Source organism: Oncorhynchus mykiss, chromosome 10 (assembly GCF_057628025.1).
Source record: "Oncorhynchus mykiss isolate SJ-2025 chromosome 10, ASM5762802v1, whole genome shotgun sequence".
Taxonomy (NCBI): domain Eukaryota; kingdom Metazoa; phylum Chordata; class Actinopteri; order Salmoniformes; family Salmonidae; genus Oncorhynchus; species Oncorhynchus mykiss.
This window is the reverse complement of record NC_143031.1, coordinates 54,626,371-54,637,555: the sequence shown is the minus strand read 5'-3', so window position 1 is coordinate 54,637,555 and position 11,185 is coordinate 54,626,371. Positions and strand designations below refer to the sequence as shown.

At 42.0% G+C, this 11,185-nt stretch overlaps 1 protein-coding gene across 6 annotated transcripts; it reads right to left on the bottom strand.

The window, feature by feature from the left end:
• Nucleotides 1-925: 925 nt before the first annotated feature.
• LOC110534270 (perilipin-2) lies at nt 926-10,936 on the bottom strand. 6 transcript variants are annotated; one of them, XM_021619029.3, is made up of 8 exons: nt 4,334-4,531; nt 4,152-4,189; nt 3,720-3,915; nt 3,518-3,600; nt 3,157-3,409; nt 2,749-2,933; nt 1,885-1,950; nt 926-1,584 (listed from the first exon to the last, which is right to left on the bottom strand). In XM_021619029.3, exons 1-8 carry the CDS (start codon nt 4,398-4,400, stop codon nt 1,228-1,230), a joined length of 1,245 nt encoding a protein of 414 aa, XP_021474704.3. In that variant the 5' UTR covers nt 4,401-4,531; the 3' UTR covers nt 926-1,227. The 6 variants fall into 6 exon arrangements, with proteins under 6 accessions (XP_021474704.3, XP_021474705.3, XP_090043254.1 ...); XM_021619030.3 differs by having other exon boundaries at nt 4,349-4,531; XM_090187128.1 differs by lacking the exons at nt 4,152-4,189; nt 4,334-4,531 and adding an exon at nt 10,770-10,883.
• Nucleotides 10,937-11,185: the final 249 nt, after the last annotated feature.

Below are 11,185 nucleotides of genomic sequence, written 5' to 3'. Positions count from 1 at the left end.
TACTGCCAATGTGTGTATTTTACACCTGTCAGAAAAGGGTGTGGGCGACCACCTGCACACAAGGCCAAATTCAATGTTTCATCAAATAATTGTTTTTGATCCCTAAAGGGGTCGTAAACTCAAATCACAAGCTAAATGATCCTTGTTATGACCATCTTAAAACCAATTCCATATGTTAGTTTATTAGAACCCGCCATCATGACTTAACTGATATCTCATTGATGGTAAGACTATCGCAACTGGGGTCTCAGCCATCACTCTTCCCATCTGTACCACAGTCAGTCTCCATCTCAGACCAGCTCTGGCACTAACTAATCTGGACAAGGAAGCTCCTCAAACTTGTCAGAAGTTTCACATTTCTCTCCGATGATCATATGGTTAACTGTTGTGAACTCAAATTCATGTTTACAGTCACAGTACCCCATCAACACTTCATTCTGGGAGCGCCGAGTAAGACTAATATTACCCAGGTAGCAGTATAAGGTTTAATACAGTATACTTTACTGGAAGGGCCACTCTGGCATTAAGGCAGGGGTATAAAACTGAATTGGAAGGCATGAGTCTGCTGGTTGTAATTTCCTTTCAATTAGTAGCCAAACCTCTACAACCAGGTGAGGAAAGTTCCTAACTGATCAATGACCTTGATCAAGGCCTATTTTTTTTTCTCCTTAAGATGCACAAGAAACCTAGCCTGGTCACAGATTTGTTCCCAGATCTTTGTACTTTTGCCATTGTCAAGCAACAGGTTTAGCAATGACAAAAAGGCAAACAAATTGTGCTCTATTACACTGGGGCACTCACATTGGGTCATGTCTTTGCTGTCAACCTAGACCAGGGCATTTCTTTGTTAATTTAGTTGCTATATGTAATCTTGATATGACATTAAGGAACATCACCCAACCATGAATGACAAGGCCAAAGGAAGTAACTTGCATTGTAATTTATTGTGGTTTAACAGATTCTTTCCACAGCATGAAGCATACAAAATTCTAGGGCCATTCACACATCGATTTGCAGTACTGCAGTGACAGAAACCCCAAACAGTCTATTGACCCAAGTCCATTAAACATTATATGCCCACAAGTCAAATGCATTGACATGCTGTGTTAGGCCAATATTAATAAAAACCGACCACTGCATTTCAGAAGCCTACGCATATCTGAGATGACTGACTCCCAACACAAACCACATCAATATTGTTCATAGGGTGTGACAGTACACCCAAGGTCAAAAACACCAGTTTTCTTGGCAGGCCTCTTCCTGACCATTGGTCTGGGCCCTTGGAGTAATGGGGGGCATCTGAGGACACCAGGGCCCCACCAGACAATTGAGGGACATGTTGTGGACCAGGTAGTCCAGGATGGCATCCAGAGAACTGCTCACTTTTCCCTGAGGTCTGATGCCCAGGTGGGGGTCAGTGGAACTAAAGTTGTTTAAGATCTGTGAGGCAGAAAGCAGCACACACACAGCCTGCTGCTGGAGGTGGCGGGGGAGATTTTGTAGGCTGCAGGCCAGGGTCAGACAGTTTCTCTGCAGCTGGTGACTCACACTGGGAGAGACATTCAGGCAGTGGATAACCACCCGCTGGAGAAACAGAGGTTATGTACTGCTTTATATATGGTACTTTGCTGAACCATGCAAGCGAACACAACCAATGGTCTGGGAAAAGCAACAGCATGGTTGAGCACAATTCTGTTTTATTTAACATGTTAATTCAGGTACTGAAATGTTTTCAGTAAGGATTTCTCAATTAGCCACTTGAATATGAGCCAATTTCTAGGGAAAGAATTTAAAAACCCCTAGAGCAAGCTTGTAACAGTAATAATCACAGCTTTTAAGACCCATTTCCACCAACAGTACATTAGTAAATAGATTTGATAATACCTCGGTCTCCTCGTCTTCCTTCTCTTGAATGTTACTAGTCCATTCCACCAAGGCGCCAAGATTGTCCTGCACACATTAATTCCATCAGAGGCATAATGGACATTTTGGACTCAAAGTAGCATTTATATTTCAAGAACATGGATTATACTGAATATAAATGCATCATGCAACAATTTCAAAGATAACAGAGTTCATATAAAAGTAGTCAGTCAATTGATATAAATTCATTATTCCCTAATCCATGACATATGGATCTGTTGGGCACAGATATCTTAAACGGGTAGGGGGTGTATCAGAAATCCAGTCAGTATCTGGTGACCACCAGCCTTATGCAGCACAACATCTCCTTCACAGAGTTGATCAAGTGGTTTGTGGCCTGTGGAATGTTGTCCCACTTCAATGGCTGTGCGAAGTTGCTGGATATTGGCGGGAACTGGAACATGCTGCCATACATGTTGATCCAGAGCAACCAAACATGCTCAATGGGTGACATGTCTGGTGAGTATGCAGGCCATGGAAGAACTGGGACATTTAGCTTCCAGGAAGTGTACAGACCCTTGCGACATGGGGCCGTGCAGTATCATGAGGTGATGGCGGTGGGCCTCGGGATCTCGTCATGTATCTGCATTCAAGTTGCCATCAATAAAACTAAATTGCGTTTGTTTTCTGTAGCTTATGCCTGCTCATACCATAACCCCACAGCCACCATGGGACGCACTGTTCACAACATTGACACCAGCAAACCAAATCAAACCAGGACCCCAAACTGACCTGAAACTATTAGGCTACCAAATCCTATTAGTGGGTCCCTCTCCCAAATGGACTTCTAGAGAAACTGGTTTAAGCATCTACCAGGCTTATTACCAAGTGCATGGTGTGCTGAAGCAAGTTGAGGGATTTCTGACCGCAGACTTTGACAAAGCGCATCTTCTCCTCTGCCTGGTGGTATGCTTGTTTACACAGCTTGACCGTGAGGGAAACCAGTCGGACAGGAGAGCTGGACCTGGCGGCGGCAACATCAAAGCCCTTCACAGTCTTGACCTCGTCTTCTAAAGACAGAAGAGTAAGTGTGATGAGAGATTACAAGAGAACACATCAGCTTTCAGTTGCCTTTCATTTGTGTCAGTATAAGTTTCCAGAGGCCTTGGAAAACCATAGTTAAGGTGCAAAACATTGTTGAGTACACTTTGATATGCTGGTGTAAATAGCCCCTCACTTCCATTACGAAATATTTTGCTACATTTCGCTATGGTGTGCATTAGCATCACTCACCCATCTCTTCATCGGTCGGAGGAAGGGCTTGGTCCACCAGGGCTTCTGACAGGCTCAGTGCATTTTCCAGTCCAATACTAACCAGCTGGACAGCATGTTCCAGGGACACAATATTGGCTCTCCCACCACTTGCGCCTTTTGTCATCGCAACCAATCCAGTCAGGGTGTAATACATGCAGTTCTTTGCTCCGTAGACAGCAATGACTACAGCATCTTTGGCCTCCATCATTATATTCTTCACATCTGAAACAATCTGGGTGATAATGACAAACAGAAATAGTTCTTACAATAATAAAAAAATTATATTTGTCACAAAGGACAGCCAATAGAGGATTGGGACATATTTGAAGATTGAATTCACCTGCTGTGAAGGCTGTTGAAGCACTGGCAATGTACTCTCAAGCTTATCCAGGCCTTTGCATGCAAGATCATTCACAACAGAAACTGTGGGAGCACAGCATAGGGGTTGGATTTGGTGTGAGAGAATTGTCACAGTTCAAGCCCTGGTTTGGCCTAAAGTGATTCCATAAGTGGAAAAACTTGAAAGGTGACAGAGTACTTACTTTGGGGCTCCAGCTTAATGATGATGGGGGTGGCACTGTTACAGGCTACGGAGGATAAGGTCGTCACACTAATCTCCACCACTTTACACAACGATCGGATGTAGGGGTGGTTGTGCTTGGTGTCACAATACAAGACAGATACGAGTGCACACGCTGAACTAACCATGGGGAGATTAGCCAAACGAAAGACCACATTCTGTCAAGGAACAAACCAAAAATTGTAACCACAAGTCATGACTAATAAAAATACCTATGACCAATGCAAAAAACACTTTCACTGGGTATGGCTACTTTAGATCGTCAGTGCTCTCACTAACATTAAGCAAGCAGTTAATATAGCTAGAACATGGTTGAGTAGTAGGAATACAAAGCATAGGGAACATGTGCTGTCTAGGCCTAGTGGCTGGGGACAAGAAGGTAAATTTAACCAACCTGACTGGAGTTAAGATTCCCAGGCATCATATTTGGCCCTATTAGATTAGGTAATTTAAATGTATATAATTTGACAATACATTTAATTTCAAATTTACATGAGAAAAGAGATGGTTCAAAGTATAAATGCTACCTGAGAAACTACATATTTTGCTTTATAAATTGTGGCTTTGTCTATTCACCTGCCAAACTTTTACCTGCATGTTCTTCGTAAAACCACATTCTTTCTTGCGATGTCCCTTGCACCATGGCGTAATGACGATAGAGTTGGTCAGCAAAATTAATATGTTAAGGCTAATCGCAAAGAAAACGCAAACAGGGTGGATCCCTATAGTATGAAGTGGTGTCCTCTCCTTTGCCTTATCGGTCCTATGAATGAAATGCGACAGCTGAAACCCAATTCCTGATATATATTCATTAGGCTATCGCGTCACCTGTTGTTTCACCCCATAATTAGTGACTATGAATCAGTGTAGACGAGGAAAGGAAGACGTTTGAGATGCGCGCGCATGCACACAAGCGATGTCAATTACACTTTGAAGGATGACTGTGTGTGTTTGTTTTTTTGCTTGCCACTTAAATTATCTCATACATATAACTTTCTAGGTGATATAAATGCCCACCTGACCTACCACCTCCAATTTTGTTGAGGACACTGGGACTCAATCAGATGGTGTAAACATGATGACCCAGGGCTTATGCCAGATCTGCGCCTGCAGATAATACTTTTTTCAAGTAGCCTTTTGCCGAAAAAGTGAAAGCTTCATGGTAGGCTAGCTATCAACTTTGGCAAATTACAATTCTGTGTCGTGGAACGAGTAAATTGTTTACTATTGTCATGCCGTTAAATTTACATTTACATCCATAAATAATTTTTTCTAATTGCTTTTTTGCATAATTTCCTAGGAGTGACATCACTTCCTAACACAGCCTAATCACGGCTACAGCTGATAATTGTTTATGCAATCGTAGTCCAATTAGAATTTTGTAGTTCATGTTATTGTTCATATTCTTTGGTTATTAGGTTTACTCATTAAATTGTTGGGAGCATACTTAGGTAGCCTGGGTTTCACTGTTTGTTTGTGGGTGATTGTCTATGTTGATTGCTTGTGTCAATCACAGTTCTCATTTAGCTTCACGGTCGTTATTTGTTTTGTATAGTGTGTTTCAGTGTTCAGTGTTTTTGTCATTAAATATCAAGATGAACACAAACCACGCCGCATTTTGGTCCTCCTCTCCTTCCCAGGAAGAATATCGTGACAGTTGAAATCATTTGAGTCTGTGGAGAGTAGTTTGACAGAAGTCTCTGGTTGTGTAAGTCCCTGGTTGTCAACCAGAGGTCACAATGTACTTAGTAGTTATGGTAGTAGGCTTTCTTTGTTCTGGAAGTGTTCATTAGACTGGATCCATAAGAGTACCACACGGTGGTGTGAGGGAAATGTTCTTCCCCTCTCGTCTTCATTAGATTGGTTCCTTCAAAGTTACACTCGCGGTGGTCCTCGGTCGAGCTTACTAGACTAAAGTACTTAAACAAATGCAGACTGAATGTTCCAATGTCGTCTTTATCTTCTTAACTCGAGAGTTTGAATCTTACCATTTTATGGTCTAGTAGAGTCTAACCATTCTTGACGTCCGGCTCAACACCGTCCATATACTGGTCTCAATGGTTGATTATTTATGGTACAGCTAGACATGCCAGTAGCAACCCGGCAATATAGTGGTCTATAGAGATTTCTTCTTCTCTGTTGAAAGTTTCAGAGTTTCTAACCATTTCGTACTTTTCAGCTCACGCTGTCGGTCACACTGGTCTTTAGTTTTAAACCATTTCTCAGCCGTGTAGCCACTGTCTAATATGTTAATTCTTCAGCGCGTCCTTTTAAGCACTTGCCTTGGAGGGCGGTCCCATCACGTTGCACCAATGTCTGTGCTCACGTGTGCATGGTTACTGACTTGGCAAAAGTCTATATAAAAAAACATTATCTCATTTAGAAGGCTACAATCACATTTCATCTTCTCACAAATAGTTTAATATATTACAACATTTAGACAACCTGACCCCTTGAATGCATACACTTTCAGAAATAGTTATTTCATTATATCGTCCTTAACGATATCACAAAACAACAACTGATAGGATATGATTATAGTTTAAGTCCCACCAACCATTTCCCACATTATTTCCATTAGAAATATTATTTTAATGTCCAACCTTTTGATGTTACAGCACTGCAAAATCTCTCTCTGTTGTAACAAGGATTTTTTACTTCCATTTCTGCAGAGTGGGAGAGAGAGTTCCTGCGAGGTATTTACGACCGTCAAAAACTGTCCAACTCCCACAAGAGAGGGGGGCTCTTGAAACCTTTGGTTAGCTGGCACCTTTGATCTCCATCCAGGAGGGCAAGTCATGACAACTCTAAAGCCTTGACTAAAGCCAATTACCAACACTGGTTCCTGATAAAAACAAATTATTTCAAAGTGGAAGAATAAAATAAATGTGTTCTGAAAAAAATGCATTGTGGTTGAAATGCTACATCATTACCAAACAAATAAGAAAATGTATAAAATCTGTGGAAATATGACATTTCTACACAGCTGTATAAAAGCATAATAACCATTCTCCAGCCATATAGTAAATAATGAAAAGTTACAAAAGGTTGGCCTACAGTAGTCTACAATATGGAATAATGATGTTCCTAGACTAATATCCATTATAGCTTCACAAGTTTAATTATTTATATGTATGGGCAAAATGGAACCACACATGCACGGGTTGGACGCACACACTTCAACAGGCCAATGTCTGTGATACGAATATGGGTGTTTGGGGGCAACCTTGCAACAATATCTATGTTTCCATTAATTTGTCCAGTGATTTTATTGTCGAGATTTAAAAAGTTGGCATAGAAAATAGTTGCGACAATTGCCTTCTAGGGTGCATTTCAGAGGAGGCTGGTGGGAGGATCTACAGGAGAATTGGCTCATTGTAATGTTTAGAATGGAATAAATGTAATGGAGACATGTGTCTCCAAGTGTGCCATATATTCCACTCCACCCATTACAATGTGTCTGTCCTCCTACAGCTCGTCCCACCATCCTCCTCTAAAATGCACCCTATAAGGCAATTGTTGCATCTATTTTCTATGCAAACATTTTTTTAACTATCTTGTGTCGATAATAACAGCTGGACCAAATGACCTTACACCTAAAGTGTCAAATAAAAATGTGGTGGGTTAAGTGTTTGCATTACCCATTTACGCAAATTGGCATTAATAAATTGACTGTTTAATGTCTCAGGTAGCCCGCAAAAGCCAGCATGGATAGAATACAATAATTGACAAATATTTGCCATGTTCTAATAACTCATATGTCATTGGAAACCTGCCTAGTGTATCGCCAACATTTCATTGGGAGAATCTCAATTACATAAACTCAGCAAAAAAAGAAAAGTCCCATTTTAAGGACCCTGTCTTTCAAATATAATTAGTAAAAATCCAAATAACTTCACAGATCTTCATTGTAAAGGGTTTAAACACTGTTTCCCATGCTTGTTCAAAAAACCATAAACAATTAATGAACATTCCCTGTGGAACGATCGTTAAGACACTAACAGCTTACAGATGGTAGGCAATTAAGGTCACAGTTATGAAAACTTAGGACACTAAAGAGGAATTTCTACTGACTCTGAAAAACACCAAAAGAAAGATGCCCAGGGTCCCTGCTCATCTGTGTGAACATGCCTTAGGCATGCTGCAAGGAGGCATGAGTACTGCAGATGTGGCCAGGGCAATAAATTGCAATGTCCGTACTGTGAGACGCCTAAGACAGCGCTACAGGGAGACAGGATAGACAGCTGATCGTCCTCGCAGTGGCAGACCCTGTGTAACTACACCTGCACAGGATCGGTACATCCGAACATCACACCTGCGGGACAGGTACAGAATGGCAACAACAACACCCCAAGTTACACCAGGAACGCACAATCCCTCCATCAGTGCTCAGACTGTCTGCAATAGGCTGAGAGAGGCTGGACTGAGGGCCTGTAGGCCTGTTGTAAGGCAGGTCCTCACCAGACATCATTGTCAACAACATCGCTTATGGGCACAAACCCACCGTTGCTGGACTAGACAGGACTGGCAAAAAGTGCTCTTCACTGACGAGTCGCGGTTTTGTCTCACCAGGGGGGATGGTCGGATTCATGTGTATCATCGAAGGAATGACGTTACACCAAGGCCTGTACTCTGGAGCGGGATCGATTTGGAGGTGGATGGTCCGTCATGGACTGGGGTGGTGTGTCACAGCATCATCGGACTGAGCATGTTGTTATTGCAGGCAATCTCAAAGCTGTGCATTACAGGGAAGACATCCTCCTCCCTCATGTGGTACCCTTCCTGCAGGCTCATCCTGACATGACCCTCCAGCATCCATGTGTGATTTCCTGCAAGACAGGAAATTCAGTTTTCTGCCATGGCCAACAAAGAGCCTGGATCTCAATCTCATTGAGCACGTCTGGGACCTGTTGGATCGGAGGGTGAGGGCTAGGGCTATTCCCCCCAGAAATGTCAGGAAACTTGCAGGTGCCTTGGTGGAAGAGTGGGGTAACATCTCACGGCAAGAACTGTCAAATCTGGTGCAGTCCATGAGGAGGAGATGCACTGCAGTACTTAGTGCAGCTGGTGGCCACATCAGATACTGACTGTTATTTTTGATTTTGAACCCCCCTTTGTTCAGGGACACATTATTCCATTTCTGTTAGTCACATGTCTGTGGAACTTGTTCAGTTTATGTCTCAGTTGTTGAATCTGTTATGTTCATACAAATATTTACACATGTTAAGTTTGCTTAAAATAAACGCAGTTGACAGTTAGAGGACGTTTCTTTTGTTGCTGAGTTTACTTCTCAAGTCCTTTCTCTGCTCTCCTCGCCTCCTTCTCAAACCCATTGAAGGAGAAGGTCAGAGGGGTGGAACCTCTGGATTTCTCATCCAATGGGTTTTGAGGAGGAGGTGATGAGAGAGGATGTGAGGAGAATGTAATTTAAATTCTACAATTGTATGGGGGGAGGTCCATTTGCTGGTTTATTTTCAAGAGGACAAGAGAGGAAGAGAAAGAGAGTCCCAACTTGGCAGAAAATCTGTCTCCCTTCAGTAGGTAGCGTTTTTATCCTGTTAGAGCTTTTGTGCTAAATCCACTGCTCTGTTTCAAGAGAAACTTTACGGTCATGTCGCAGCAGTTTATAGGATGGATATTCTAAGATGTGGGAAGTGTGCAGGAGGGCATGGGATAGAGGATTGTGTAGCTTCGGTGGATAAAGTTGTGTGAGTCAACTGTAGGGGTGTCCATGTTGCTGGGGAGTGTCCGGTGCGAGAGAGGCAGGTGGAGGTGGCTAGAGTCAGAGTAGTGCAGAAGGTGTTGTCGTCAGTGAAGAAAGTAGAGGATGATGGGTCAAAGTGTGAGTAGTATATCTGTGCCATCCCCCAGGGATAGGCCAATGAGTGATATATGCTTCAGTAAGGTTGGCTTCTTAGCGTTCATAGCAATGGTTGTACCGCAGAAATGGAATGTAAATCACAGAAAATAGATGTTGTGGTGGCAGCTACAGATAAGTGTTTAGGTGTGTTGAGTGGCTCTATCTGGATGGGACACCATCCTCCCAGGCCACAGGAGCAGATAGAGTCAAAGTAGTGGGATGGGGGTAGTGGGTTTTTAATGAGTGTAGGGTTAGTTGGGTGATTTTTTTTGTATACTTTTTTTGTTACATTGTATTTTAAATAATAATAATAATAAAAAAATGTATCACAAAGTATAATGAATTTATATGAAAGTCCAGTTGGGGGCGGCAATGCAACATATTGGATGTCAACAGCTGTTAAAGAAGATGCAGAAGATGGCATTTTTCGTTGTTTTGCCTACCAGGCAAGGAGTTTTTGTATGAAAGTCAATGAGAGAGTGTTTAATTTGGTCAACAAAACATGTATGGCTTGTTTGTGAGGTTTATTTGATCGAATAGAAGTTAAGTTGTTAAGAGTATATTGATATAAGTAGGACACAAATAAATAAACGTTATGTCTCGAGATGGCAATGCATAATAATGGGATGATGCTAGTAGCATGGCTCCTAGGGCTGTTGCGGTGACAGAATTACCGCCACACCGGTCACGACCAGAGTAAAATTCTATGTGACCGTTGAGTCATGGTAATCTCCTTTTATGCAAGGTGGACTTATGTCAATCAGTAAAGCCATTTGAAAAACCTGTCAACTAGGTATTGTAACTAATCTACAGGCTACAACAAGGCCATTGAAATATTTAATACGTTTCAGAAATCACATGCAGGATGAGCAGTGCACCGTCCCCTAACTTTGTGCTCTCATAGTTTAGAGGCAATGCTCTGTCTCTCCTTCTCGCCTATCCAAAATCATAATTACAACTATTGATAAATTAGTGCCTGCCATCCTGTCTGTCATCTGGTCACTGCTGCCAAAGAGAGGGTGAAGTATTTGCTAGCTTCCCCACGTCGATAGCTCTCACTTACTTAGCTTAGCCTTTCCTAGCTAACTAGCATGCTAATATTCACTCACAGTAGTTTCACCATTCATAACTCATAAAACTCTGTAGTCTCACCGAAAACTTCTTCTGATTTTTCCTCGTCGCCAAATGTTGTATCTTGAATAGCTCAGGAAGATCCTCAGGACCTCAGACTGGGGTGAAGGTTCATCCTCCAACAGGACAACGACCCTAAGCACACAGCCAAGACAATGCAGGAGTTGTTTCGGGACAAGTTTCTGAATATCCTTGAGTGGCTCCCCAAATACAGTTATGCCAAGCTTGTAGCATCATACCTAAGAAGACTTGAGGCTGTAATTGCTTCAACAAAGTACTGAGTAAAGGGTCTGAATACTTATGTAAATGTGAAATTTCTGGTTTTTATTTCAAATAAAATTGCAAAAAATGTGAAAAATCTGTTTTTGCTTAATCATTATGGGGTGTGTAGATAGATGAGGGGGAAAAAACAGTTTAATCAATTTCAGAATTAGGCT

Bases quoted from the DNA above. Each gene is read 5' to 3' on its own strand.
- LOC110534270 (XM_021619029.3), bottom strand. From the start codon at position 4,400: ATGGTGCAAGGGACATCGCAAGAAAGAATGTGGTTTTACGAAGAACAT. The intron at 1,951-2,748 runs GTAATAAGCCTG...TAATGTGTGCAG, and splicing joins TTCAGCACACCATGCACTTG to GACAATCTTGGCGCCTTGGT. The intron at 1,585-1,884 runs GTATTATCAAAT...CTGTTTCTCCAG, and splicing joins AGGAAGACGAGGAGACCGAG to CGGGTGGTTATCCACTGCCT.